The sequence below is a fragment of the Cryphonectria parasitica genome (assembly GCF_011745365.1).
Source record: "Cryphonectria parasitica EP155 unplaced genomic scaffold M406scaffold_1, whole genome shotgun sequence".
Taxonomy (NCBI): domain Eukaryota; kingdom Fungi; phylum Ascomycota; class Sordariomycetes; order Diaporthales; family Cryphonectriaceae; genus Cryphonectria; species Cryphonectria parasitica.
In genome coordinates, this window is record NW_024468909.1 from 3,673,340 (window position 1) to 3,696,174 (window position 22,835).

General features: G+C 52.9%; 6 protein-coding genes across 6 annotated transcripts; 1 reads left to right on the forward strand and 5 right to left on the reverse strand.

Annotated features, from left to right (window-relative positions):
• Nucleotides 1-311: 311 nt before the first annotated feature.
• Nucleotides 312-2,016, reverse strand: M406DRAFT_336103 (6-phosphogluconate dehydrogenase C-terminal domain-like protein; the record flags this gene model as incomplete). The annotated part of the gene is made up of 2 exons (XM_040921105.1): nt 312-1,586; nt 1,975-2,016. 2 exons carry the CDS (start codon nt 2,014-2,016, stop codon nt 312-314), a joined length of 1,317 nt encoding a protein of 438 aa, XP_040781387.1.
• Nucleotides 2,017-3,016: 1,000 nt separating this feature from the next.
• On the forward strand, nt 3,017-4,264 carry M406DRAFT_336104 (PLC-like phosphodiesterase; the record flags this gene model as incomplete). The annotated part of the gene is made up of 6 exons (XM_040921106.1): nt 3,017-3,551; nt 3,608-3,665; nt 3,728-3,742; nt 3,851-4,070; nt 4,128-4,181; nt 4,229-4,264. 6 exons carry the CDS (start codon nt 3,017-3,019, stop codon nt 4,262-4,264), a joined length of 918 nt encoding a protein of 305 aa, XP_040781388.1.
• A 735-nt stretch (nt 4,265-4,999) lies between these two features.
• Nucleotides 5,000-7,434, reverse strand: M406DRAFT_344172 (MFS general substrate transporter). The gene is made up of 4 exons (XM_040921953.1): nt 6,741-7,434; nt 5,939-6,619; nt 5,530-5,854; nt 5,000-5,475 (listed from the first exon to the last, which is right to left on the reverse strand). The coding sequence occupies exons 1-4, from the start codon at nt 7,408-7,410 to the stop codon at nt 5,337-5,339; spliced, it is 1,815 nt and encodes a 604-aa protein (XP_040781389.1). The 5' UTR covers nt 7,411-7,434; the 3' UTR covers nt 5,000-5,336.
• A 1,112-nt stretch (nt 7,435-8,546) lies between these two features.
• Nucleotides 8,547-10,363, reverse strand: M406DRAFT_336106 (S-adenosyl-L-methionine-dependent methyltransferase; the record flags this gene model as incomplete). Its single annotated transcript, XM_040921107.1, has 3 exons — nt 8,547-8,702; nt 8,742-10,088; nt 10,163-10,363. The coding sequence occupies 3 exons, from the start codon at nt 10,361-10,363 to the stop codon at nt 8,547-8,549; spliced, it is 1,704 nt and encodes a 567-aa protein (XP_040781390.1).
• A 1,025-nt stretch (nt 10,364-11,388) lies between these two features.
• On the reverse strand, nt 11,389-13,903 carry M406DRAFT_245772 (potassium transporter; the record flags this gene model as incomplete). Its single annotated transcript, XM_040916357.1, has 5 exons — nt 11,389-12,666; nt 12,736-13,203; nt 13,298-13,618; nt 13,718-13,767; nt 13,843-13,903. The coding sequence occupies 5 exons, from the start codon at nt 13,901-13,903 to the stop codon at nt 11,389-11,391; spliced, it is 2,178 nt and encodes a 725-aa protein (XP_040781391.1).
• Nucleotides 13,904-17,153: 3,250 nt separating this feature from the next.
• Nucleotides 17,154-19,258, reverse strand: M406DRAFT_66841 (family 64 glycoside hydrolase; the record flags this gene model as incomplete). Its single annotated transcript, XM_040925018.1, has 3 exons — nt 17,154-17,916; nt 18,028-18,942; nt 19,032-19,258. 3 exons carry the CDS (start codon nt 19,256-19,258, stop codon nt 17,154-17,156), a joined length of 1,905 nt encoding a protein of 634 aa, XP_040781392.1.
• Between the last annotated feature and the right edge of the window lie 3,577 nt (nt 19,259-22,835).

Sequence of the window (22,835 nt, forward strand, 5' to 3'; positions counted from 1 at the left end):
ATCAGCGATGGTCGCCATGCTTCTATAGCTTGGCCATTCTGTGCTGTTTTCTGACAACTTGAAAAGGCCCCATCCACACCAAGGGTCTCAACCGCGGCAACAACCATACATGAGGGTCAGAGAGTGCCAGGAAGCAGCGGCCAAGCCTTATCGAACACTTTGGGGGCATCATGAGGGTCCCCTTGGCTCAGGAGGGAAAGGGAGGGGGTTGAACGGATGTTCGCCTGCATGGTTAGATCCTTGATACCATGCCGACATTGGCGATGACAGTCTCGAGCATTCTCGCGTCCTGATGGCGTACGCAATTACTGTCAGCGGTGCAGCAGACGCCTGCCCAGCTCAGACTCGTCAAGCGTGACACCCTGCTCCACGAGATCGACCAAGGCCTTGTGCCGACTCACGTCCAGATCTTGGCCCAGGAAACCTGCTGTCTCGATGAGCCAGCCATTGAATTCCCTGATCTCGGTCTGCTTGCCAGCCTCGACATCCTGGAACATGGAACTCTTGTTGTACTTCACCTTCTCGCCAACCACATGTAACATCTCTCTCAAAGCCGGGGTGGAGAGGCGGCGTGCCAGGGATTCAACAGACATGTTGCCGTCCTTCATGATCTCCTGGCTGCTTTCGTGTTGGATCAGTGCCTGAAGGACGTCGCTTGTCTCCCTAAGCAGTTCGTCCATGATCTTGACAGTCTTTCCGTCTGGGTCGGCGAAAAGGACGCCATTTCTGACTCGCAAAATGGCTGTGAGAGGATTGATGATCATGTTGACAACGAGCTTCTCGAGCTGCAGTATCCAGAGCTCCGGGCGAGGCACTGCTTGACCCGCTAGATGAGGTGCCGTTGCGATGAGTCTGGTGAGATAGCTGGGCCTTTCGGCTTGTTCATCGCTCGAGCATACGGGCCCGACAACCACGCCTGCCGGGGCAGCATGTACACTCTTGAAAGGACCTTCTGAGAACACCCCATGCATGGTCACGCCGTGGAGAAAGGTGGGATGACGGCCGTCCGGATACCGACATGTGAAATAGGTAGTCCCATGCGGAGGCCAAAGCCTGTTCATGCCATTCTGCACAAAAAGGACAGTTGACGAGCCGTCGAGATAGCGGCGTAGTCTGTCGACCTCTGGGATTGCAGCTGGAGCTTTCGTCGCAACGATGAGATTCGATATTCGCCCGCCGTCGACGACTTCTCGGACAGGGCCGACTGATGGCTTCTCAGGAGTCCACCACTCGACGTCAAAGTTTGAGAGCCGTTCGGTGTGTCCATACCGCGTCATTTCGATGCCTGGATCAGAAGCCCAATGCTCCAGAAGGCTGCGTCGATGCACGACAAGAGTGATGGGCGGGGGGTTTGACAGCTGTGACAGACATGTGGCATACAGTCTACCGAGATTTCCCAGGCCCAAGACAAAGATTCGAGACTCGGATTTCCTATGAGCAGAGGATAGATATGCCTGGCCCGACCTGGGGGCGCCTTGCGAGCCTAGGTTGTCCAGGGTCCACGCGTACGATATAGGTGGAGGTTTCGAGTCGTTGAGGATCGCGTGCAGCCAAGGTGGCGTGTCGCGAGACGCCTTGGTAAAGGACTGAGCAATCCAGCGGGTTTGAGATTGTCCTCCCAGCCTCTGAGCTACTGTGAGCCTCCTCGCAACTACCATGATGATGTTTCCGCCGTTGGCAGAAAGAAAGAGAAACAAAGGCTGCCTAAAGATGTCTCCCTTAAGATGGTTGTGTTTCCATGCGACACAGGAGTTTGCCTGATCCAAGCCAGCCGGCTTTTGTTTGTGCGTGTGAAAGGACTGGTCCTGGAAGAGATACAAGGCCAGATGTCGAGTTATTGCACATTGCAATGTTGGGCTTGTTGTCGTCAGGATGCAGTGACGTCTGGGAGGTTGAGCTCCATGGTCCGTGCACACCCTATCCGGGTCACTGCAATAGGCAGCCTTCGACTTCGGGGAAGGTGCTACCACTTACACGCATTCTTCTTTCCTCATTTGCCTCTGAACCTGCGCGCATCGTTATCGAGTGACTTCCTCTACATATTTCAGCGGCCTCTCGGGTTGATTCTTGAATTTGCAGAAAGAAGTCGAGATCTCATCTTCTGCATATAAGCTTAGTCTGTTCACCCTCCCTGCAGGAATGTTAGGTCTGATTCAGGCCGAGGGTTGAAACACCATATTCGCCCGTTTATTACATCGTCAAGGACAGGAAGAGCAATTACTTCACGCCCCGTGTTACTTATGATCCCAAAACAACCCTGGGCTAGGATACGCTTCTACCATGCTCGTCAATCATTGGGAGTTCAACAGAGCTACCTTCATCATTGTGATACTCAGGCCACCCCATCCATACGTAATAATTACCACACAAAGCTATCTCTTCAAATGCCTCCCTGGCAACATTCTCCAGACAGACTTAAGTTATTTGGACACTCTTTTGCCGTTTATACGCCTATAGCTTCTGCTGATCTTTCGTCTTCCATGGCTATCCGCTGATCCTACCATGTTCCTGATGTCTCGGTATTTTTATACATAGCATTGTTTTCCGATTTAGTGGCCGAGACTTGGTACCCCAGTCTGTTTCCCCTAAAGGGCGTCGTTCCTGCTCGAAACAATTGCTGCACAGGTTACTGGTTGAAGCGAGAGCCCACCCACTTTTTCTTCGTGTGCAGCACCGTTCACGATCATCAGAGACACTCAAATAACTAATACTGACCGAACGTGGCTTTTGTTCAAGAGACAAGAATCGCGAGGCCATGCACGGGAGCTAAGACAAAACGCTGAATCTTTCTCCCTTTGTAGCCAATTGGTCTTGGGGTTTCACCGCGAGACTTCAGGTGATGTTTCAAAACAAGGTCCGGACTCTGCGACGCACTGCTTGCCCAACACTGTCACTCTGATTCTGTTCTCATTTCCTTCCTTCTTGCTGCTATCTCAAGACATATATCTGTGCTCTTTATCTCAACTTATCCTTCTCAGCAGGTCCCCTGAGATCGCCTGTCTGGGGTAGGAAAAAGATGAAGCGGCCACTTCTCGCCGTCCTCGCCACACTGGCCCGCGCCATCGCCACGGCAGCAGCCGCAGCAGCCGCCTGTAACGGCCACGCCGAGCTCTGCGACCGCAGATACAGTAACGTCACCTTCCTCGGCTCCCACGACTCCGCATTCGTCGGCACATCCGTGGCAGACAACCAGGAGACATCCGTCGCAGACCAACTGGCCCAGGGTGTTCGGTTCTTGCAGGCACAGACGCACCTCGCCAGCGACAATCACACCATCGAACTGTGCCATACGCTGTGCCTGCTGGAAGACGCCGGGCCCCTGGCGGCCTATCTGAGCACGATCAAGACGTTTCTAGATGCGAACACTCAGGAGGTGGTCACGCTGCTGCTTACCAACCAGGACGGGCAGTCTGGGACGGCCTTTGATGCTGTCTTCCAGAGCAGTGGGATCAAGGGGTATGCGTTCACACCAGCTGGGAACTTGACGTTGGACCAGTGGCCGACACTGGGGCAGATGATTTCGATGGGCCAACGACTGGTCGTATTTATGGGTTCGTGTCCACGTCATGGCTCAGCATATCTAAGATGACTGGCTGATGTGGAGTAGATTTTCCGGCTGGAGCTCCTGTTCCATACATCCTCAATGAATTTCAGTCTTATATATTGTAAGTTTGAAGTTGAACTGTACACATGGACCACTGTATCAGCTAATACGTGTTGCCGCCAGCGAAACTCCATTCGAGTGAGTATATGTGATATCAACACAGTCAACCAATTCGAGGATTACTAGAATAGGCTTCAAATCGCCGGCCAAGCAAGCGTTGTGACTGACTGGGCATCCCAACAACAGCACCACCGACCCTACTTTTCCCCAATGTGCCATCGACCGCCCTCCCGGCGCCTCTGCAGCTGGCCGGATGATTCTGGTGAACCATTTTCTGGACACCAACCTGTCAGGAATTCTCATTCCGAATCAGGCCGCTGCCAACGTAACCAACTCGGCAGCATCTATCACAGCTCAGGCCAATCTCTGCTCTGGATTATACCAGCAGACCCCTAACTTCATTCTGGTTGGTTGCTCTCCTTCAGATGTTCTCTGCTTAGGTGGCTGACGTCAAGGATTCAAGCTCGACTGGATTAGTATTGGAGATGCGATGTCTGTCCAAGCTATGATGAATGGTGTTCCTTTTACGATGGAGACAACCACGACTATAGACGGACAACCAAGTGGCTCGGTGACTGCCTCGATGGCTGTCAGTACTGAAACGCAGGTAAGAATTTTTTGGGAAGTGCAAACAAAGGATTGACTGTGTCGGCTCACAAGGACTCTTTCTTTCTCCCAGGTTTCCATGGCGCAAAGTTCGTCTTGGTTTCAAGTTGGCGACCGATCAAAGAAGTCATCTCAATTGGCTGTGATGATGACCTGCTTTGCCCTCGTCAAGCATTTAATTCCTTAGCCACTGAAAGAGTCTGGTAATCTGGTCTTGTTTTGAACCAAAGTCTCAATAATGGGGAGGGGACCGCGCTTCTCTTGAATGGTTCAACCTGCTGCCACTGCACGATGGTAACACAGGATCGTAACCCTCACATCCTTCGATCTGCCACCGAGGGAAAAGCTGTCAGGTCTCTTACGCTAGGAGCAGTAAAAAGATACACACAGATCGAGCCATATAGGAACTTTGGAGGAATATTCCCGATAGACTTGATGATAGTGTGTAGAAAGACTCATCGGCAGCAGGCAATATTCGGAGGCAATGACGCCGTTTTGATAATTACTACATGGTAAATACTATACACAAGCCAAGTACCCAAAAAGGCTGCAGTCAACTGACTAGTCTCAGCCTTACGAAAACGTGTCTGCCAGTTAGTCCTAGAGAAAGCTAAGCAGCTTACAAAGCAGCAAGTTGCAAGGCGTATAGCAAGAAGGCCCCCATAATTGCAAGAATCTCTCTACAAGCACTAGAAAGATGTCTATCCCAAGTGCAAGCTGGAAATGACGTGATTTATATCGATAGATTGTCTGAACTGACGCAATTCTAGTGTTGATCGTCCGTCTCATGTACACTTCTATAGCCTCTTCGCTATACATTCTATTATGTCTTTAAAACCTAGACGCCAGAATGCAGGCCCCCATTTTTCCCAACATGAGATATCATGTTAAAAAGAAGACGAAAAAAAAAAAAGCAAATCCATCTATGATGCAACGCCGTGCCATGCTGAGGTATCTCAACGGGGGATTTTCAGAAAAAACAAACACAATAAACGTTCTTGAAATCGTGGGTGTCAACGAGTTCGTTCGTGATCATGTGCCTTAACAGGCCCACCTCCAATCATCATCAAACCTCCTCCTGCGGCTTCTCGATCTCCGTCTCGTCCCGAACCACCGGCGCTTCAAGAGGCAGCTCAGGCTCCATGTCGACCTCCTTCTCCTTCTCCGACGACGACGCAGGCCCCGCAGCACCAGCAGCAGCCACACTGCCCCTCCGCGTCGCGGTGCGGTGGCTCCTGCGCGACTGCCTGCTCATAGACTTGACCAGCTTCTGCATCCTCTCGGCGTCGCGGACCTCCTCCTCGGCCTCGCTCTCGTCGATGACGAGGTTGTTGTCGGCGCGCATCTCCTGCAGCACCCTGGCGGCCTCGGCGGCGAACTTGCACTTGGCGCGGACGTGGGGGCCGTATTTCCAGAAGAAGATGGGGAAGGGGATGCAGACGAGCGAGAGGAAGGCGGGGATCGAGGCCGCCCAGTGGATGCCGAGGTTTGTGTACATCTGGTCGGTGAAGAGCGGGAAGGCTGCGCCGAAGAGGGATCGGAGGACTGCGTTGGCGGCCAGCACGGAGGCTGCAAATACCACGTCTGAAAAGCACCAGTGCGTTAGTCTTGGCTGTTTATAGAGGGGAAAGAGAGAGAGAGAGAGAGAGAGAGCGGATCTTTACTCACAGGAATCAATGAGGTAGTTCATCAGAGACAAAAACACCAGCACCAGACCCGTCGCAAAGAAAGCGCTGCCAATGATTGGGACGACCCAGTGCACATTATTGCCATTCGTCCAGGCGAACCAGAACAGACCAACGGGAAGTAGGATGGACCCCACAATAGCACCGGGGAGACGCGCCTCTGGTGGCACATCGCCGCCCAGCTTCTTCGAGATCTTCGTGTACCGGATATTGTCGACCATGGCATAGGCGATGGCAAAGACCATGCCCACCAAGATACCGACAAAGGCCAGGCCCGAGAGACCGGCACTCCAGTGCTTGTCCAGCTCGAAGATGATGGGGAAGGCGGGGAACATCATGTAAAGGGTGCCATAGACAATAGCCATGTAGATGGACACAAGGAACACGATGGGCTCCCGGAAGAGGAGCGTCCAGGGTCGGGAGAGCGAGATGCGTAGTCGTCGGAGTAGAGAGATGCGGTCCTTTCCCAAGTCCAGCTTGGAGACGTAGACCTTGCCTGTCAGCTTGGCCAGCTTTGCGGCGCGAGTCCTCAAGAGGACTGGAGAATAAGTTTCGGGGATGAGCGCCGAGCACACGATCCACAGCACACCGGTGAAAATGGCCATGACGCCCTCAATCCAGCGCCATCCTTCCGCCTCACCGAGAAATCCGCTTACAATCGGTCCTAGTAAGTTTTAAAAAACAATAATAATCAGCAATCGGAAGTCCTCTCGCAAAGAGTTTGCCGGAAGGAAGGGAGGTGGGGAGGAGGAGGGGGGGGGGTGGCTGAATAAGGTGGGACTCACCCAGAGAGGGGCCGAGGAAAGGGGCAGCAGCAAAACACGCCGTGGCAAACCCACGGTCCGAGGCGGAAAACATGTCTGCAATCACACCGCCCGAGTTGGTGAGTGGTGATGAGCCAAAGGCGCCTGCGAAGAATCGAAGAATGACGAGGCCAGAGAACGTAGGCACTCCAGCAGCGGCTGCGTTGAAGGCGACCATGGCGCCGTATGTAACAAAGTACAGGCCCTGGCGACCAAATGACTCGCTCATTGGCGCCCACAACAGAGGCCCGACAGCGAAGCCAACAACGAAGAGAGAAATTCCCAGGATTGAAAGCTCCTCGGACACCCCAAACTCCTCAATGATGTACGTTAGGCCACCGGAGAAGGCACTGCTCACAAAGGCAACAGCCAAGGTCGAAAAAGCGGTCAGGATGGTGATGGCCCATTTCTTCTTGACGGTGTAGCCCTGAGGATTAAAAGGGTCGCATGGTGTGAAGTCGACAGCGAAGGGATCCTCCTCCGTCCCTGAGCCCGGATATCTCCATTGCAATGCCTCCTTGGTCACGCCGGCCGGGTCGAAGACCACCTTGAAATGGCTTACTTGGGACTCTCGAGAGCTGTGGGATTGAACGTCAGCCTCAGTGACGGTGACAGCAGAGGCCAGAGACGCGCTCGATGTTGAGTTCGCCATGTTGATAGGAGGTGCGGGCTCGGGCTCGAGGAAACTGTCGAAGTTGCATTCCAAGAGAAAGGAAAGGAAAGGAAAGAAAGAGGAAAACAATAAGCAGCCAAGAACACAGGAGGAGGACGAAAAAAGACAAGTCACACCCGGACGGAATTAAGAACGTTTTTCTTCTCGCATCTTCTCCCACGAATCGACTGTCATCTATCGGGCTCCACCGATGGCTTTGCTTTTTCCAAGCATCGATCGACCCACAACACCCGGCCACGGCACCGAGGTGGCTCCCGTGCCGAGGTTTCTCCCTCAAGAAAAGGACCTTCGAGAACAAATATTACTGTACATAGTTAGATAGTGTACAAGCGAGAATTGAAATGGCGCCAGGGGTTCGTACCTGTTTGTGTGTGTTGGAGGAGGCTCTGCGGATCCTGCAAGTTTTGGGCGCGCCACACCCGTTCGAAGCCGCTGTGGGTCCATCATTAGAAAATGCCTCGGCTGCAGCCTTGCCCCTATATACAGATTTGTCTCCTTAATTCTTTTTTTGGGAGGGGGCAAACAGAGAATTTGAAGGGAGGGCTGAACAATTGCGAATGCGCCGCCTTCTTTCCAAGACTTCTTGGGAGAGGGAATGCTTGGGTTACCAAGGGAAGATCTAATATCATGCCCGGACCCAGAATTTCTGGCCGGAAATAAAGCGGTGAAAGAGAGGCCAATGCAGTTCCGAGGCTCGTAGTAGATAAGGTTTTTTTTTCTTCTTTGCTTTTGAAGAATTCGTCTGTTTGCAATTTCCGCCCTCGCGACCATTTGTCAGACGAGTCTCGGGCTTCAACCGCTTGCACCCGGGTCGCCTTCGCCAAAGATTACGACCACCATCACGAATATGTCCGACAGACTCTCCTTCGGACAGACTAGCAACGAGCCGATGTTGGAGAGACTCGTCGTCGACTGAAATCGAGTACGTCTTTGTCTCTCAACAGAAAGTTTGGAAATCCATCCTCACCTTGAGGCCATCAAGGTGTACGAGGGGTCGGAGCCGGGATTCGGACGCGGAGTGAGAACCGAGGACCAGTCTTCCTCCGACCCCTGCGCCAATCCTCTTCGGCGTCGTCGTACTATACAGTAGCTCGAGGGCTCTGGTCCCCACAGATTCAGTCGTCAAAGCCATCCCAGTCACTTTCACCCTGCAAGTCCGCTGCTGGCTCCACTCCATGCTCATCGATACCCGACTCAGCCACGTCAAGTAACGGCGGGTCGATAGACAGATCGCCCCCTCTCGGCGATGCTTTCTTAGACTTCCTCGAAGGCTGTGGCACATGTTCCAGTCTCTGGGCTTCTTCCACCACTGGTATGAAGGTCTCATCGTCACTACTGCCGTCGCGTATGAAAGCAGCCACGAAGAAACCCATGACGCCACGGCCATCGTCCTTGTAGGTGCGGATGCAGGCTTCGCCCACCTCGCTGTTCCCATCGCAGGCATCGGCCTGACCGCGAACCGGCCATGCTTGCATCCCGCTCACTTGAGACTCCCGAGGCAGCACACGCCATCCGCGCTGCCGTGCAATATCTGATTGCAAGGCTTTCAGGACCACAAGCTCGTTCTCCTCCGCATGGACGGAGCAGGTCGAATATGTGATTTTTCGCGTGGCCGGAAAGCTGAAGGCGTGCAGAAGTATGGTAAGTTGGAAGTCTGCGAGTGCCTTCAGCCGTGCCTGGAGGTCCTTTTCCGAGACTGCCACAGTCGTATTCCCATCGTCGTCAATCAAGACTTTCTCGGATTCCAGATCGTCGTCGCCCTGCCGTTTCCGCTTTTTGGACGTAGCGCCTGCGACATCCTTTGATGCTCTCCCCTGTCCTTTTGCTGCTGCTGCTGCTGCTATAGCTGTCGGAAGATGCAGATCTGGCATGTCGTCGCGGCCGACAATACCACTCCCAGAACAGCTCGGATCTAGGAGGATCGCCCCGACCTTGCGGTACTTATCGTCCGAAGGCTTAACTTTGAGGAAGTCCTGCCCCTGGTAAATCTGTGTAAAGTCGTCCGAACCGGCCGTCTTGACCATCTTTTCGAGAGTCTTGGCGCGTTTTGCGTCCTTCTCGAAAGCATAGATGCTGGCATGCGGCCCTGGCTCGTGGCTCCGTGATCTGATGATTGCCGCCAGGTGCGTCGTCTTATTGCCCGGCGCGGCACAACCATCAATAACACTACCATCCTCGGTCTGTGGGTCGAGCAGGTAGGCTGGGAAGCAAGAGGCTTTGTCCTGAAGGATGATGGCACCTGATTTATAGGCCTGGCATTTCGCAAAGTCAAACCGAGGGGGAACGGCCACAAGGTCCGGGATATGCTCGTCGACGTAGATGAGCTTGCCTGTCCCCTCCAGAACCTTGGGGATCGAGTCTGTCCTCTGGTAAGTCTCGAAGGTGGTGGCCAGCTGCTCATCCAGGGTAGACTTCAAGGTGTTGATCCGGACCCATCGAGGATGTTGGCTCCTCGAGTGCAAAGACGCCTCAACATGTTCGGTCAGGGCCTCCACGGAAGAGCATTTCCTGCGTATCCTGGCACGGCTGAACTCTGCCGTCAGGCGAGACCTGTGACGTTCAATTGTGGCCCGCAGACCGTGCGACGCTGGCAGGGCGATGCCGCCTTTTGCCAGCAGAAAGTCGTGCACCAACAGCAGCGAGAGAACAGGCGTGAGCTAGGGAGGTATGGTCAGCCTCGCGCGCTGTCGAAGGGAAGGGAGAAGGGATGGGAAGAGGTAGAGCGCCTTGCCTTTCTCTCGTGTTTAAGCAGCTGCGCGTGATCAATGACCTCAGACAGGATCGATGACCATTTGCATGACTCCACTGCCAGAGCATACACCTGACCTCGGGGCGACTTTAGATCTCTGCTGTTGAAGACGCGAGAGCGCAGGTTTCCACCAGCAGCTGCGTCGCCATCGAGAACTGATGCAGTCTCGTGGTAGAGCGACATTTCTCACGACAGTGGTGGCTGGTCGAGAACGTGCGACGGAAGAGCACTGCAGATCGCAGGTGCGTGAAGTCAACTGAATTAGTACTTTTTGAAGTATCTCTAGTGTGTCAACTTCCAGATGTTTTGACCCCTGTCGGGACTAACTTTTGCTGCAAACCTCAATACTAACCAAATTTGAAAGGGTGCATCCATCTAGGTGACAATACCATGGTAGAGAGTATAGAAAGTCCTCTGCTCAAAGTCATGCAGCAAGAACCTTAAATTTTGTTATCTTTTTTTTTTCTTCCACTGTAAATTTTTGTATTCTTGGGAGGGAAGCAAGGATCCATGTTCTTGCAGTTGAAGCCTAGCGCTAGTCTCATTATGACATAGCTTAGAGGGTGGAGGAAACGCTACCCTCAGGCACTACGTACTATGGCAGTACTGTTTGTACAGAGCTACATTCTATATCCCTACAACTTTTCATATGAAAGAACAGCATTGAATTTATATACAATAGGTCTCATTGCACAGACGACAAGCTCAGCAACAACAATGATGACATCTCTGTACTGGCAACATCTGTTGGCTGGAAATACCAGCCACTGCTCATCACCATTCAATTGGTATCACCTGCTGGGAACAGACCTGCAGACGGCTCTACTCTGGCCCATCACAGTCAGATTAGGTAGCATTCGACAGACGGCAGCTCGACTCGGACAGTGCAGACTACGAAACAGAGGATATGGGGGGAGTATACTGTGTTTTACATAACGTGGTGCAATGTGGAGGGAACTCATGACAGCTGACACACTCCGAAAGTCTAGAAAGGAAGTCAAACCACATCCCAACGCAAGAGGCGGCGTAAATCGTGCACGCGTGGCGGCTAACGTATTGTCCATGGTCAACAGTCGAAGGCGCGATGCCAGACTTCCATGAGCTCATTCTCTGAGAAACGAGCCATCTTCTACTAGTGAAACGATGCATTCTCCGTAGCCGAGAAGGGGACAAGTTGCAGCCACCGTACAACAACAGCATAACCCACCTCAAATCTCCTTCAAGAATCCAACCTCAATCACCTTGTCGACATCAATATTCAGATCTGCCAATTTCGTCCGTGAATTCTCCCGAATCCACAAGAAGGCCCACAACAGCGCCCTTCTGACCAGCCCAGCAGGGTGAAACCCACGCTCGTGCTTGATCCGCATCGTCTCCTTGCCGAGCACATACACAACCTGCGCCTCATGAGCCGCCTTCAGCTCCTCCAGCTCGCCAGCGGCGCCGCCACCGTTGTGGGCACCTCTCGTCAGGGACAGCTCGATCTGCGCCACGAGGTCTCTCGCCATGCCGGGCTTGAGCACGTCGTCCGTGTACCCATGACGCATGACAACGCTATAGGCGCGGTCGACACCAGGCGCGCGCACGACGACGTACCTCTCCGCGCAGGGGACGGTGGGCACGGGGAGAGGCCGCATGTGGAAGAAGACGGTGACGGACGGGCGGGCGGCGAACTTGCGCACGAAGTGGGTGAAGGACGGCGGGAGAACGTCTCTGTCGCCGTTCTTGTCGAAGAAGATGCCCAGCCCGGGCACAATCGACACGGGCGTTCCGCCAAAGGACTGGGTCAGACGGGTCTCGCGCTTCTTCGACGACGACGAGGAGGATGGTCGTGCTGCAGGCGACAGGCCTCCCTGGTCTGGTGCTCCATCGGCCTTGACCAGCAGTGCTGACGCAGGGAGGCGGTCGAGGTGTTCTGCGGCCCACTGAGCCTCCTTGCCGAAGCGCCAGAGGATGAAGATGGAGCAGAGGATGGCGGACAGGAGGATGGTGAACCATGCTCCGTCGGGCACCTTGGTCAGGACCGCGCTGAGATATGTGCCGTCCAGACAGGCGAAGAGGAGCCAGACGGGCAGGACCACGAGAATGGGGAGCCTCCAGACGACGATAGCGACCAGCGCCACCATGCACGTGGTGATGAACGTGACGATGATGACGCAGACTCCGTAGGCGTTTCCGAGAGATGTAGTGTTGTTGTAGACCGCAGTTACAATGACGGTACCGATCATCAAGAGCCAGTTTGCAAAGGGCATGTAGATGTGCTCATGGAACTTGCGACTGGTGTGGACGGCTTTGATGTGAGGGAAATAGGACATCCTCATGACCTGGGACAGAAGCTGAAAGGTCGAGGTGATGAGGGCCTGAGAGGCAACGATGGCGGCCAGAACAGCGAGGATGAGGGAGAAGATCAGTGTTCCGGGAGGGACGGTGGAAAAGAACGGATTGGACCATGCAGTTCCCGAGGCATCCTGAGAGATGTAGGCAGCCTGGCAGGAAGAGAAGAAAGGTTTGGTTAGCGTCTCGAACCACTGTGGCAGAGAAGGCGTTTGACTTACTTGTCCAATATATGCAAAGAGTAGGCAGGGGTAAGCGATGCATAACCAGGAAATCTGGATAGCGCGTTTGCCAAAGGCGCCGAGATCCGCAAACATGGCCTCGACGCCAGTAAAGGCCAGCAACATGCCGCCCAGCGACCTCCATCCCTCCTCGCCGTTCCGGATGAGATAGGTAAAGGCAAAGTACGGACTGAAAGCCTTGAGCACTGTGTAGTCGTATGTGGCGAGGTTGTAGATGCCAGAGACGAGGTTAAAAAGAAGCCAGAGCACGACGATGGGGGCAAACCCCGTGCCGAGCTTCGAGGTTCCGAAGGGCTGGATCGCGAAGAGGAGGACGAGGATGGCACATGACACGCCGATGATGACTGGTGTCCCAAGGCTGGGGTTCACCACACGAATGCCTTGAATCGCACCGAGGACGGACTGGGCTGGCGTGAGGACGCCATCTGCCATGATCATGGACACACCCTGTTGTGTGTGCATGCCAAGATGATTGCTCGTCAGCACTCTTTTTCTTTTTGGTCTTCTTTGTTGGTTGTTGAAGTATCAGTTTATCACTCACAAGCACGCCGACCACTTTCAAGATGGCTTTGGTCACAGGGCTGTTCTCGACAAACCGCCGGACAGACCGAGCCTCGGGTCGCAGCTCGCCAGTCCTGTAGCGCTGCATGCGTACCCCCTTCTCATATGGATCGCGGTGCGTGATTTCAATGAATCGCGAGAGGAGGCTGTATAGCGCAAATGTACCGCCCTGTCCATCATCGTCGGCGCTCAACACGATAAAGGTGTATTTGACGGTAACGATCAGAGTAAGAGACCAGATAATGATGGATAAGGCGCCGACGAGATTGTCCCATGTTGGTTGGCTGGTGAAGGTGGAGGACTGGGAAATCATTCAGACAGAAGGCGTTAGTAAAAGGATTGTATGCGTAAAGAGTTTATGAAAAGACGTTTTGAGAAAAGAAAAAGAACATTGACATACATAGACGTAGAGAGGACTTGTGCCGATATCACCATAGATGACACCAGTTGCTATAGTACAGAGTCATCAGTCTTGTTATGCCATTGACACAAAAACAGATCAGGTGTGGCCTTTTTGAAACTTACCTTGCCAGCTGAGCCACAATAAAACAAAACCACTGTATTTCTGGAGCAATTCTTTTAGCATTCCCAATCACTCGGTTTTAACCTCAAGAGGGATTTGTATTACCTGCTTCTGAGGCTTGTGCAGATCGTCATCGGCAATTTGACGTGCATTCTCCTCGTCTCCAATGATGGGACTGTGCTTCGTGACGGAATGAATCGAGGTTTCTTTCTCGGATAGCTTCTCGGTAGAAATATCCTCACGCTGCTGATTTGGCTGGGCAGGTGATTCAAACTGGATACGATAGGAAGGGTCTTGAGGGCCATCGGATGTCGCCATTGTGAAACAATGTAGGTGCTAGAGCACACACAACAGAGCCAAGAAGAAAAGAGAGGAGGGAATAGGACTGAGAGAAAGAGAGAGAGAGAGAAAGAGCGGACTGGAAGGGGGACGAGAAGAGGTGAAGGAAGGTGAGCAGGCGAGGAAGCGGTGTAAGTGAGTTCTTAAGTACAGAAGAAGGGGGAAAACGACGGGAGCCCGGTGAACTCTTTGTTGGCAATTTACTCCTTCAGTAAGGAACACTAGTTATGTTTGAGCCACTGCTGATCTCCGCCAGCTGTAGCTTGAAGACGGAAAAGAAGCACCAACCCGTAGTGAGCTGATGCCAGGTAGTCATGCGATGGAGTCAGACCGGAATACTGAATGCGGCTACAGGTAAGGCAAGGGGGGAAACAAACAAGTGTGGTTAGACCTGTGATATCTCTTCCGCTAATCTTAGTATAGTTTCTCAATGAATGAATAATTATGCTTCGCGAAGAAGAACACCTCCCCCCCCCCCCCAAAGACACACACTTTTCTCTCCTATATTGCTGTATCTCCAGATGTCGTCAACATGTGACTGGCAATACAAAAGGGAAAAAAACTTTTTCCCTTTTTTTTTTTTTTTTTGTCTCTCGCACATAGTTCTAATTGTCAGTATCATCATTTAATGGTTCATGCAGCAGTATGTAATGCGCCTCCCGAACTATCAATCACGGCGCCAGCCCAAAGAATCAAGTTTTCCTTTTGGGGGCCTTGTAAATTACCTCAGCCTTATTGTTCAATTAACAAGAAGGCAACGATGGCCAGGTTAACAACCACCCGTGGCCAAGAGAACTAATGGACTTTACCTGAGTTTGCGCGCCTTGTCAGAAAATCGCTCATAGGGAGGAGAGATTAATTAGCACGTGCGTAGCGGGCCTGGGAAAGGAGGAGAGCGATGGATTCACGACCATGGCCCAAAGTCAAGGCCGCCCTCCCCTCCCCCCCCCCTTTGCTTCCCGCGCGTCCCTTCTCCAACATTACACCGTTAAGAAATGCCGCATATAGTCCAGGAAAACGGGAAATCGCAAGAACCAGATTGGAGGAGAACTGACATGTGCCCGTTGGCTTGGCAAAGAGGATGATGGCTGTGTTTTGCAGGCCAACTCGTCTTGGGCTAGCCTGGCCGGCTAACGAACCAGCATCATCCACACTGATGATAAGGTGAAGTGTCACCCTTAGCTGTCAAATTTACCTTTTTTTCTTTATTCTTTGTCCTCAGTGGAGGTGATTAGGTCGGGGGGAAATAAATGTCGCATATCAAAACATGAGCATGGGTCTGGATCTCTCTTCTCTTTTCGGGGCTCTGACGGCAGACGTATACAAATTGGGGAATCCGAAATGTGGAGTGACAGTGACGAAACCCCTCTTCATCCTCCGGAGGTGAGACACTATGGTCTGTACGCCCCGGGGTATGTACTTACCGTGTCGTTGGCACTACGATCCAGTAACATACTATGGCATACTACAAGCCAGCGAGCAGGAGGCACGTGATAATACTAGCACGACTACAATAAGTGAATTTCATCTTGTTTTCCTTCGGAAGTTATCCATCGCTCCACACCGTTGGGTTCAGCCTGGAGGCCTCTCTCGACCGGTTGGATATCTAGATTGTGTTTGACTCTTTGATATTACTCAAGGAAGGGATCTATCTGAAAAGAACAGCAAATTGGCCAGCACAAGACTAACTAACTCTCTTATCAGATTCTTTTGTCTCACGGAAGCAAACCAGCTCTGCAGCCGTTGTACGGTTCTTACCTCGTGAATCAATCGTGACCTGAAAACGAGAGCGGTCAAGCACCACAGCCCCCCCCCCCTGTTCTAAGCTAGCGGATAGACCCGTGATCCTAAACAACGACCCTGAAAACCCCTACTGTAGCGTGAATAGGTCATACACATTTAGCATGATACACTACTTAAATATCGCAAAAACCTGTGGAGGCCCGTTTAGGGTTTCAAGCACCTTTTTTTTTTCTTTCTCTATCATTTTTTCTTTCTTATCTCAAAAGGGGCCAACGTCGGCTGGAGAAACTCTCTTAATTTCCAACCCGACACCACAATAGCGCTCAAAAGTTGTTCATTTCAATCAAATGCTCTTTATGCGCGAATTTCCCAACTGATGAGACGTTACATGAAGAAAACTATAGGGAAGGGGGGGGGCGGACTTGCTCACAATGTTTTGGCGGTTTCTAGTCCCTGGGCCTTCCTTGCCTTTTTCTTCTTCATTTCTTCAGAGATTTAGTGAAGTGAGCTAGATAGAGGAAGACCCTCGAAACGATCGACCTATCATAGCAAGTGACCAAAGTGACAAGACAAAAAGTTACTGTAGTTATACCGCGTTTAGCAGTGAGGAACCATTCCAGATTAGGCCCACTTGTCCTACAGAAATCCGTGTAATGCCATTCGTCTAAACAAAGCAGGGTTGATCCAAGGAGCAACACCACACCTCACTTCTCTCGCTGGCGCACAAAAAGACTCAGCCTCTGAAGGGCAAATTAAATGTCTCCTCGAAGCAGAAAAAGGAGATCACCGGAGAGAAAGAGAGAGGGAAGGGGGGAGGGAGAGAGAGAGAGAAAATTGCAGTGCTGGTTTGCAAAAGATATGTGCATTGTGCCTGAATACTCAAGGCATCCAAACGAGTGTCTGCTGGGTAAATAATACATACACAAGAAGCCAGAAGTACAAAAAAGTGCAAGCGAGTGACAAGAATCGGCCTTCCCAGAAGCAAATCCCAGGTGATACCGCAGTATAGACACGAGGTCCTCCCTCCCCCGGAAGACAAGAATGAAGCAGAAGAGGAGAAGAGGAGAAAAGGAGAAGAGAGAAGAAATACAAGCAGGAGAAGAAAGAAAAAAAACAAGAACATCTATGCAAATGTCCATCCAAAAAGAACAAAAAAAAAAAACCCCCCCAACATAAACATCTATATATATACAAGAATGAATGGACGGTCCCACCCTTTTATAACCAAGCGTTATGATAGCGATGTGACCACCTCGGTAATATTGACAGGATCAACCCCAAGAAATTGGGCCACGGGCGCCACATGCACACCAGCACCGGCGTGGTTCCTCGAAAGCATGGGCATGACAAGATAGAAAAGAACAAGAAACAGCGCCATGGTGACGCGCGAAACGAGTGCACGGACGGACATGCTCAGAAACAAAGTAAGAAGCCGGACGACGAGGTCGACAAGGGGCCGCGTCCTCGCGTAGACGGGCGACGCCTCGAGGCGCTCGAGCAGCGAGGTGACCCTCTCGCCCCAGCCGGGAGGCACGAGCGAGGTCAGAGGTCTGGTCATGAACGATGATGAGGATACAGCGCCTACAGCAACATCCTGTGCGTCTTGAAACCCTCCGCCGACGCCCTTGCAAAAGGCATCATGCTTACCTCGGCCGAGGCCCTTCTCAAGGTCCACACTTGCCGAGTTGTACCCTTCGTCAGAAGCAGCACCACCGTCACTACCATCATTGTTGTCGTTGCTGCTCGCGTCAGACTCGGAGCCTGCGAGCATCTTCTTCTCGTCCTCGGGAAACAGCCACCCCGCGTCCCTGGGGACCCGCTGGTGCTGTGCCTGCTGGCGGCCGCCGGGCCGCTGGGCCACGCGTGTGGCCATGTCTCGGAGCTTGACGGTCGAAGTCGTGCTAGGGCCGCCGACGGTGACTGTGAGGACCGAGGGGTTGGGGTCGCTCAGGTAGCCGGACTGGTCCGCACCGCCAGTTGGAGTAACATCGTCACTGTTAGGCCGTTAGGTCAGTATTGATCTGCTTCTGAAAACGAAAGAAGGATTTTCATATTTCCTCTCGTAGAGGAAGACACTGAGAGAGAGAGGGAAAGGCAAGACTTACTATGGGAAGGCATAGCCCTTGCCATCAAGCTCAGTGGCGTGGCAGATGCGCGCATAGTGGTCAGTGATGGTATTAGTATAGTACGTGCTCACCACCTCATCATCGGGCTGAACAGCATCGATCAGCAGAGTGGAGCGGACAAACGCCGCGGCCAGGCGCGGGATGATGGCCTCGATCTCGGCGCCGCTCTGCGCAAACGGGCCGGTCGAGTTGGAGAAGATGTCGGCACTCGAGGGCTGCGAGAAGGTGCCCACACCGCTGAAGGTGAGGACGTCGTTCTCGACCGTGCCGTTCAGAGACCCGTACGTTGAAGTCTGGGTGTCGATGGTGAGGACGGCCCCGTTGCTGTACTTGTCCCAGACCTCGGTCACATAGGGATCGTAATAGCCGTCGAAGAGCGAGCTGTTCATGACGATCCCGTTGTTGGGGGACAGCGCACGCAGGTTGGCACCGTTCAGCGTCACGATCAGATCACTCCAGCCCTGGCCGTCGCTGGCAGTCTGGGCCGTGAGCTCGCTGCAGACGGTGTCGAGACCATCCGCAGGCAGGCCCTCGACCGTGGTGACGGTCCCGGATGTGTTCTCCAGCGAGAGGCCAATGGGCAGGCAGACGAAATCCACACAGGTGATGTTGACATACAGCTGCGACGTGTTGAAGGTGAACTCGCAGAAATCCCAATAGATATTGTAGTTCGGGTCCGCAGTGTTTGTGGGCGAGGGCTCGACCAGCGCAGGCCCTTCATTCAGCAAAAAGGTCAAGGTCGCATCTCTGGAGAACCAGATGCGACCTCCGTCAGTTAGAGGAACAGTGATTGTTGTGGTACTTCCCGGCGCCCCTAGCGGGATGGCACAGTCAACAGCCAAGGCTGAGCCATTGCTAGAGGGCGAGGTTGGATAGTAGACTGTCTTCCCGTCACTGCAAGGAGAAGGAGGCACGAGTGTCAATATCCTTTTTCGAGCAGAGAATCAAAATAGAGAGGTAGTCCTCTGATGAGATGGTCTTACCTTTCCAACAAATACACAGCATCGTTATTGCCTCCAGCAAGTCCGTTGACATAGGCATACGCGTTGGAGGAGCCCGTGTTGTTGACCAGAGCCACGGTCAACGTGGTACTGGCCGCAGCCGAGAGGGCGGCGTCGACATTAGCCGTGCTCTTCGAGGCCAGGTCGGTCGGCTGCTGGAGGATGTGATCCACCTTGGCCCTCTGGAGCGCTGCTGCGAGGGTCGCCATCTTGCAAAATCAGCGGCGGGCTGGCGGGTATTGTGGTTGCTCGTGGTGTCGAGAGAAGGAGGGTTTCCAATGAGTGTTGTCACAACGAGTGCGGTAAGGACTGTGGCTCGCGGTTATCGACGAGAGACTTGTAGCGAAAAAGGAGTGTGTGGAGTTGGAGCAAGAAGCCTTTTTGTATTTGTATAATGACTTCTATTCTGGCTGTCGAGAAAGAAAGGAAGGGCAAAAAAAGGAGTGACTTAGGTAAGGAGAGTTGTCTTTCTCTCTCTTTCCCTTGAGAAGCTGTAAGAAAGCTCTTCACAATGCTGACTTGCGCACGTGTGGTTGACCTGTCAAGAGGCGTGCCTTCTGACCTTGATCCCGAGGGACGCCTCCGGGGTATTATATACACCACATTTCGAACAGCTGAAGAGGTACACTTGTAACGCCCAGCAACTCCTCAAACCACGACTGGGAGTAATTTCCACAAAAATACCTTTAGTTCTAAGCCTGCCGTCACATTAACATGACAAGATGTATCAGGACTGCCGAGTCACGGCCGAGGGTGCGGCTCAGAGAGGCAAGAGGCTATAGCCATTAACCCTGTCGACGACTACCCTGACAGCACGCCGGGGACCTGCATGATATTGCAGGATGAGTATTTGGACGAACTAGGCGTCAATGTGGCACCCTGCCACCACAGTACTTGTGTATGTGTGTGTATGCATGCTCAGTCCCCCTTCCAACTGGTCCCTGCACCGGGGCACATCGCTGATGGGCAAAATGAGGACAAGGGGCCAGTCTCAACCCCGGATGTTCGGCTGCCTGCGGGGCGGTAAACCAGGGACCTTGACGGGTGTGAAGAAAGAAGAAACACACACACACAGAGAGAGAGAAAGGCCCCAGGGGTTAGTAGCTATGTTTGGAAGAGAGAGAACGAAAGACGGGGAAACGGGAAACATCAAGCCCCATGCCCCATCGCGGGCCAGACCTCTGACCCAGGAGGGACTGCCGCGCCGGGTAGTGGGATGAGCCTTGCTCAAGTGCGGGTAGCGTACCGAGCGCTGAGAAGTTGTTGAGCGAATCAGATGTATATCCCGGCATTTTGGGTTAATGAATGCTGATCTGGAGCTGCTGGCTCAGCCGCATAAGGAGAATGGATGGTATATGGGCTCTTCTACTCTTCCATTCTCTCGCCAGGTTAGATGTATCACCGTCGTCGCATGATTCCAAGGGAGTAAGCGGTGCCCAGAACCCCAGATCACCTCGGCAGAACGTAACAAGTTCATACAAATTTTCAACATGACGCTCGCAGGAGAAGGGATGTGGGCCACGGGACCGTGGACATGTGAGTCCATGATGATGCAGGTCCATCGGCTGGCACTGAAAAGAGGGACGACTCTAGACAAGGAAGACGGCGTCCGAGGACGTAATCCACATCCACACATCCACATTCCACACCCACACCCACACAAGTACACAACCCTTCCCTCATCCTCGACATCAAAGGCCGTACAAGCACTTGCCTGTCCCGGAGCAATGCAAGAAAGGGAAAGGCGGCCCGCCACAGCATTGCGAATGGGGCAAATGACCAAGACAAAAAGAACCTGCACCTTTTGTGGCGAGGAGAAGAAGGAAATTGAGAAAGAAGGCAGCAACGCATTGGAGTTAGACCAGATGGAATGATGCCAGTAGGGTTCTGTGTGAGTGCGCGGCACGTATTCCGTACGGCAGGGTAGCAGCGAAGAGATGGTGCCAGCTCTCTCTCTCTCTCTCTGTGTGTGCGTGCGTGCGTGTATGTGTGTGTATCTCCGTCGTTGGGTTCTCCCCCACCCCCCCAAACCCAGCGCCCTATGGTCTAATAGATGATTTGTGTGCACCATCACAGGTTCAGTACCGTGATCGAGGGTCGAAAAGAGTCATCCAATCCAGAATGGCAGCTGAGTGTGTCTGTGATCAAGGCGATACGCGGCAGGGAAGGTCCCCCCCCGTTCAAACAAGAGAGGAAGGGGAAGAAGAAGGGGGGGGGGAGGAAGAGATCGTGTTGCATTGCATTGCATTGCTGTGCAGGGCCCCTCTTCTTTCTTTGACAAATCGGGCCGCCAGGTGGGCTAAGAAAAGAGATTCCCCCCTCCAGAAAAGAAAAAAAAAGAAAGGGTGCAAGGAATTCTGGGGTGCGTATGGCCTTGTGTCGTCTGGCCTGTAAAGGTGTGGGTTGAGGACGATGAGTGGTCGTTGCACGAAATGAGGTTGTGTCGCTGCTCGGCTAAACCCAGTTGCACACCCCTGTAACATGTTCTGCCTGACTGACCAGGGCTCTCCGTCTCTAGCCAGTCCCGTGGCCCAGGTATGTTCTGAGCTATCTGTTTTTTTTTGGGGGGGGGGGGGGCAAAGGCGCCAACCCCGGACCAAGGGGGGAATTTGGTAGGGGTGGGGTCAGTGGTGGTGCGTGTGGTGGGGTTTTTGGGGCCTGTGCTGCCTATTCGGTAGGGGGGGCCTATGAGCGCTGGAGGCCAAACAGCTTTGCTACCTACTCACTGGCCAAAAAGATGGGTTAGGGGCTATGTAAGTGAGCTAATTAGGCGGATTAAATGCCAAGATCAGCGATCACAACTGCAGATCTTGAACAAGCTCCCCTGTGCACATCAAGCATGACAAGGGAGGATCCACAGTCTCGATGTTTCTGTTTTTCTTTTTCTTCAGTCTCCTTTCATCAAGGAAAGACTCACCGAGCCCAAGATCAGATGGCAGCACGACCCCCCCCCCCTCCCTTGAAAGCTCCAATAGCCTTCGAGGAGTTATTCTCAGTACTATGTAGTATCCACCACCGTTTCTATCATGGTACACCTTGTCTCCCTTAATATTATGTATCAGCCACTCACTACTCTCCTCATCATCACTCAAGACGCTCGCTGACAACAACGTCTCCTCCGCGCCACTCAGAGGCCCAGAACTTTGTTGAAGATGGGACTGACCTCCGAGATTGCACCATGGACAAGCCATCTCTTGCTTCTATTAACGCCTCTGTCTGTGCCTGTCAGATTTGTGTTCCGAGGCTAGTGATTCTCTCTCTGTTTCTCTCTCTTCAAAAGGAGCCGGAACAAGCCCTAGAGGGAGGCGGGGGCGAGGGGAAGCACGCCTCATCATCCTGGCTTGGGAGGAAAAAGAAAACGAGAAGAAAAAAAATGAAACTGCTGTCCATCGTCCGGCATATGTGGTGTGTCCCCAGGCAGGCAGCAAATCCTTCGGACCGACTCAGGTCCCTTTTTTCTTTTTTTCTCCATGGCTTTGAAACCTCATCCGCAGCCCCATCGATGATGCTCACTTTGCCCCGGACTAGCCAACGACATCTTTTTCATTGACGGGGTTACAGGTGACCCGTGTGCCGCCCGTTGCCAGATCCCTGGGTTGCTGGGACTGGTAGAGAAACAGGGGACCGTCGGCGTCCGGGGTGCGCCGGCGTCCGGTTGAACAGAGTATCACCAGATCAGCCTCTCCCTGTCCGCTCGTGGGAGGTTAGTAGTGATGACAACTCTCAGAACGTAAGAGGGCGCTGGGCAGAACCATGATGCAATGGGCAGAATTAATATCTGTTCTG

Coding starts and splice junctions, on each gene's coding strand:
- M406DRAFT_344172 (XM_040921953.1), bottom strand. CDS start 7,410: ATGGCGAACTCAACATCGAGCGCGTCTCTGGCCTCTGCTGTCACCGTC. Junction 5,855..5,938: donor GAACTACCTCATTGATTCCT/GTGAGTAAAGAT, acceptor GGTGCTTTTCAG/ACGTGGTATTTGCAGCCTCC. Junction 5,476..5,529: donor AGGATGCAGAAGCTGGTCAA/GTCTATGAGCAG, acceptor GCGGAGGGGCAG/TGTGGCTGCTGCTGGTGCTG.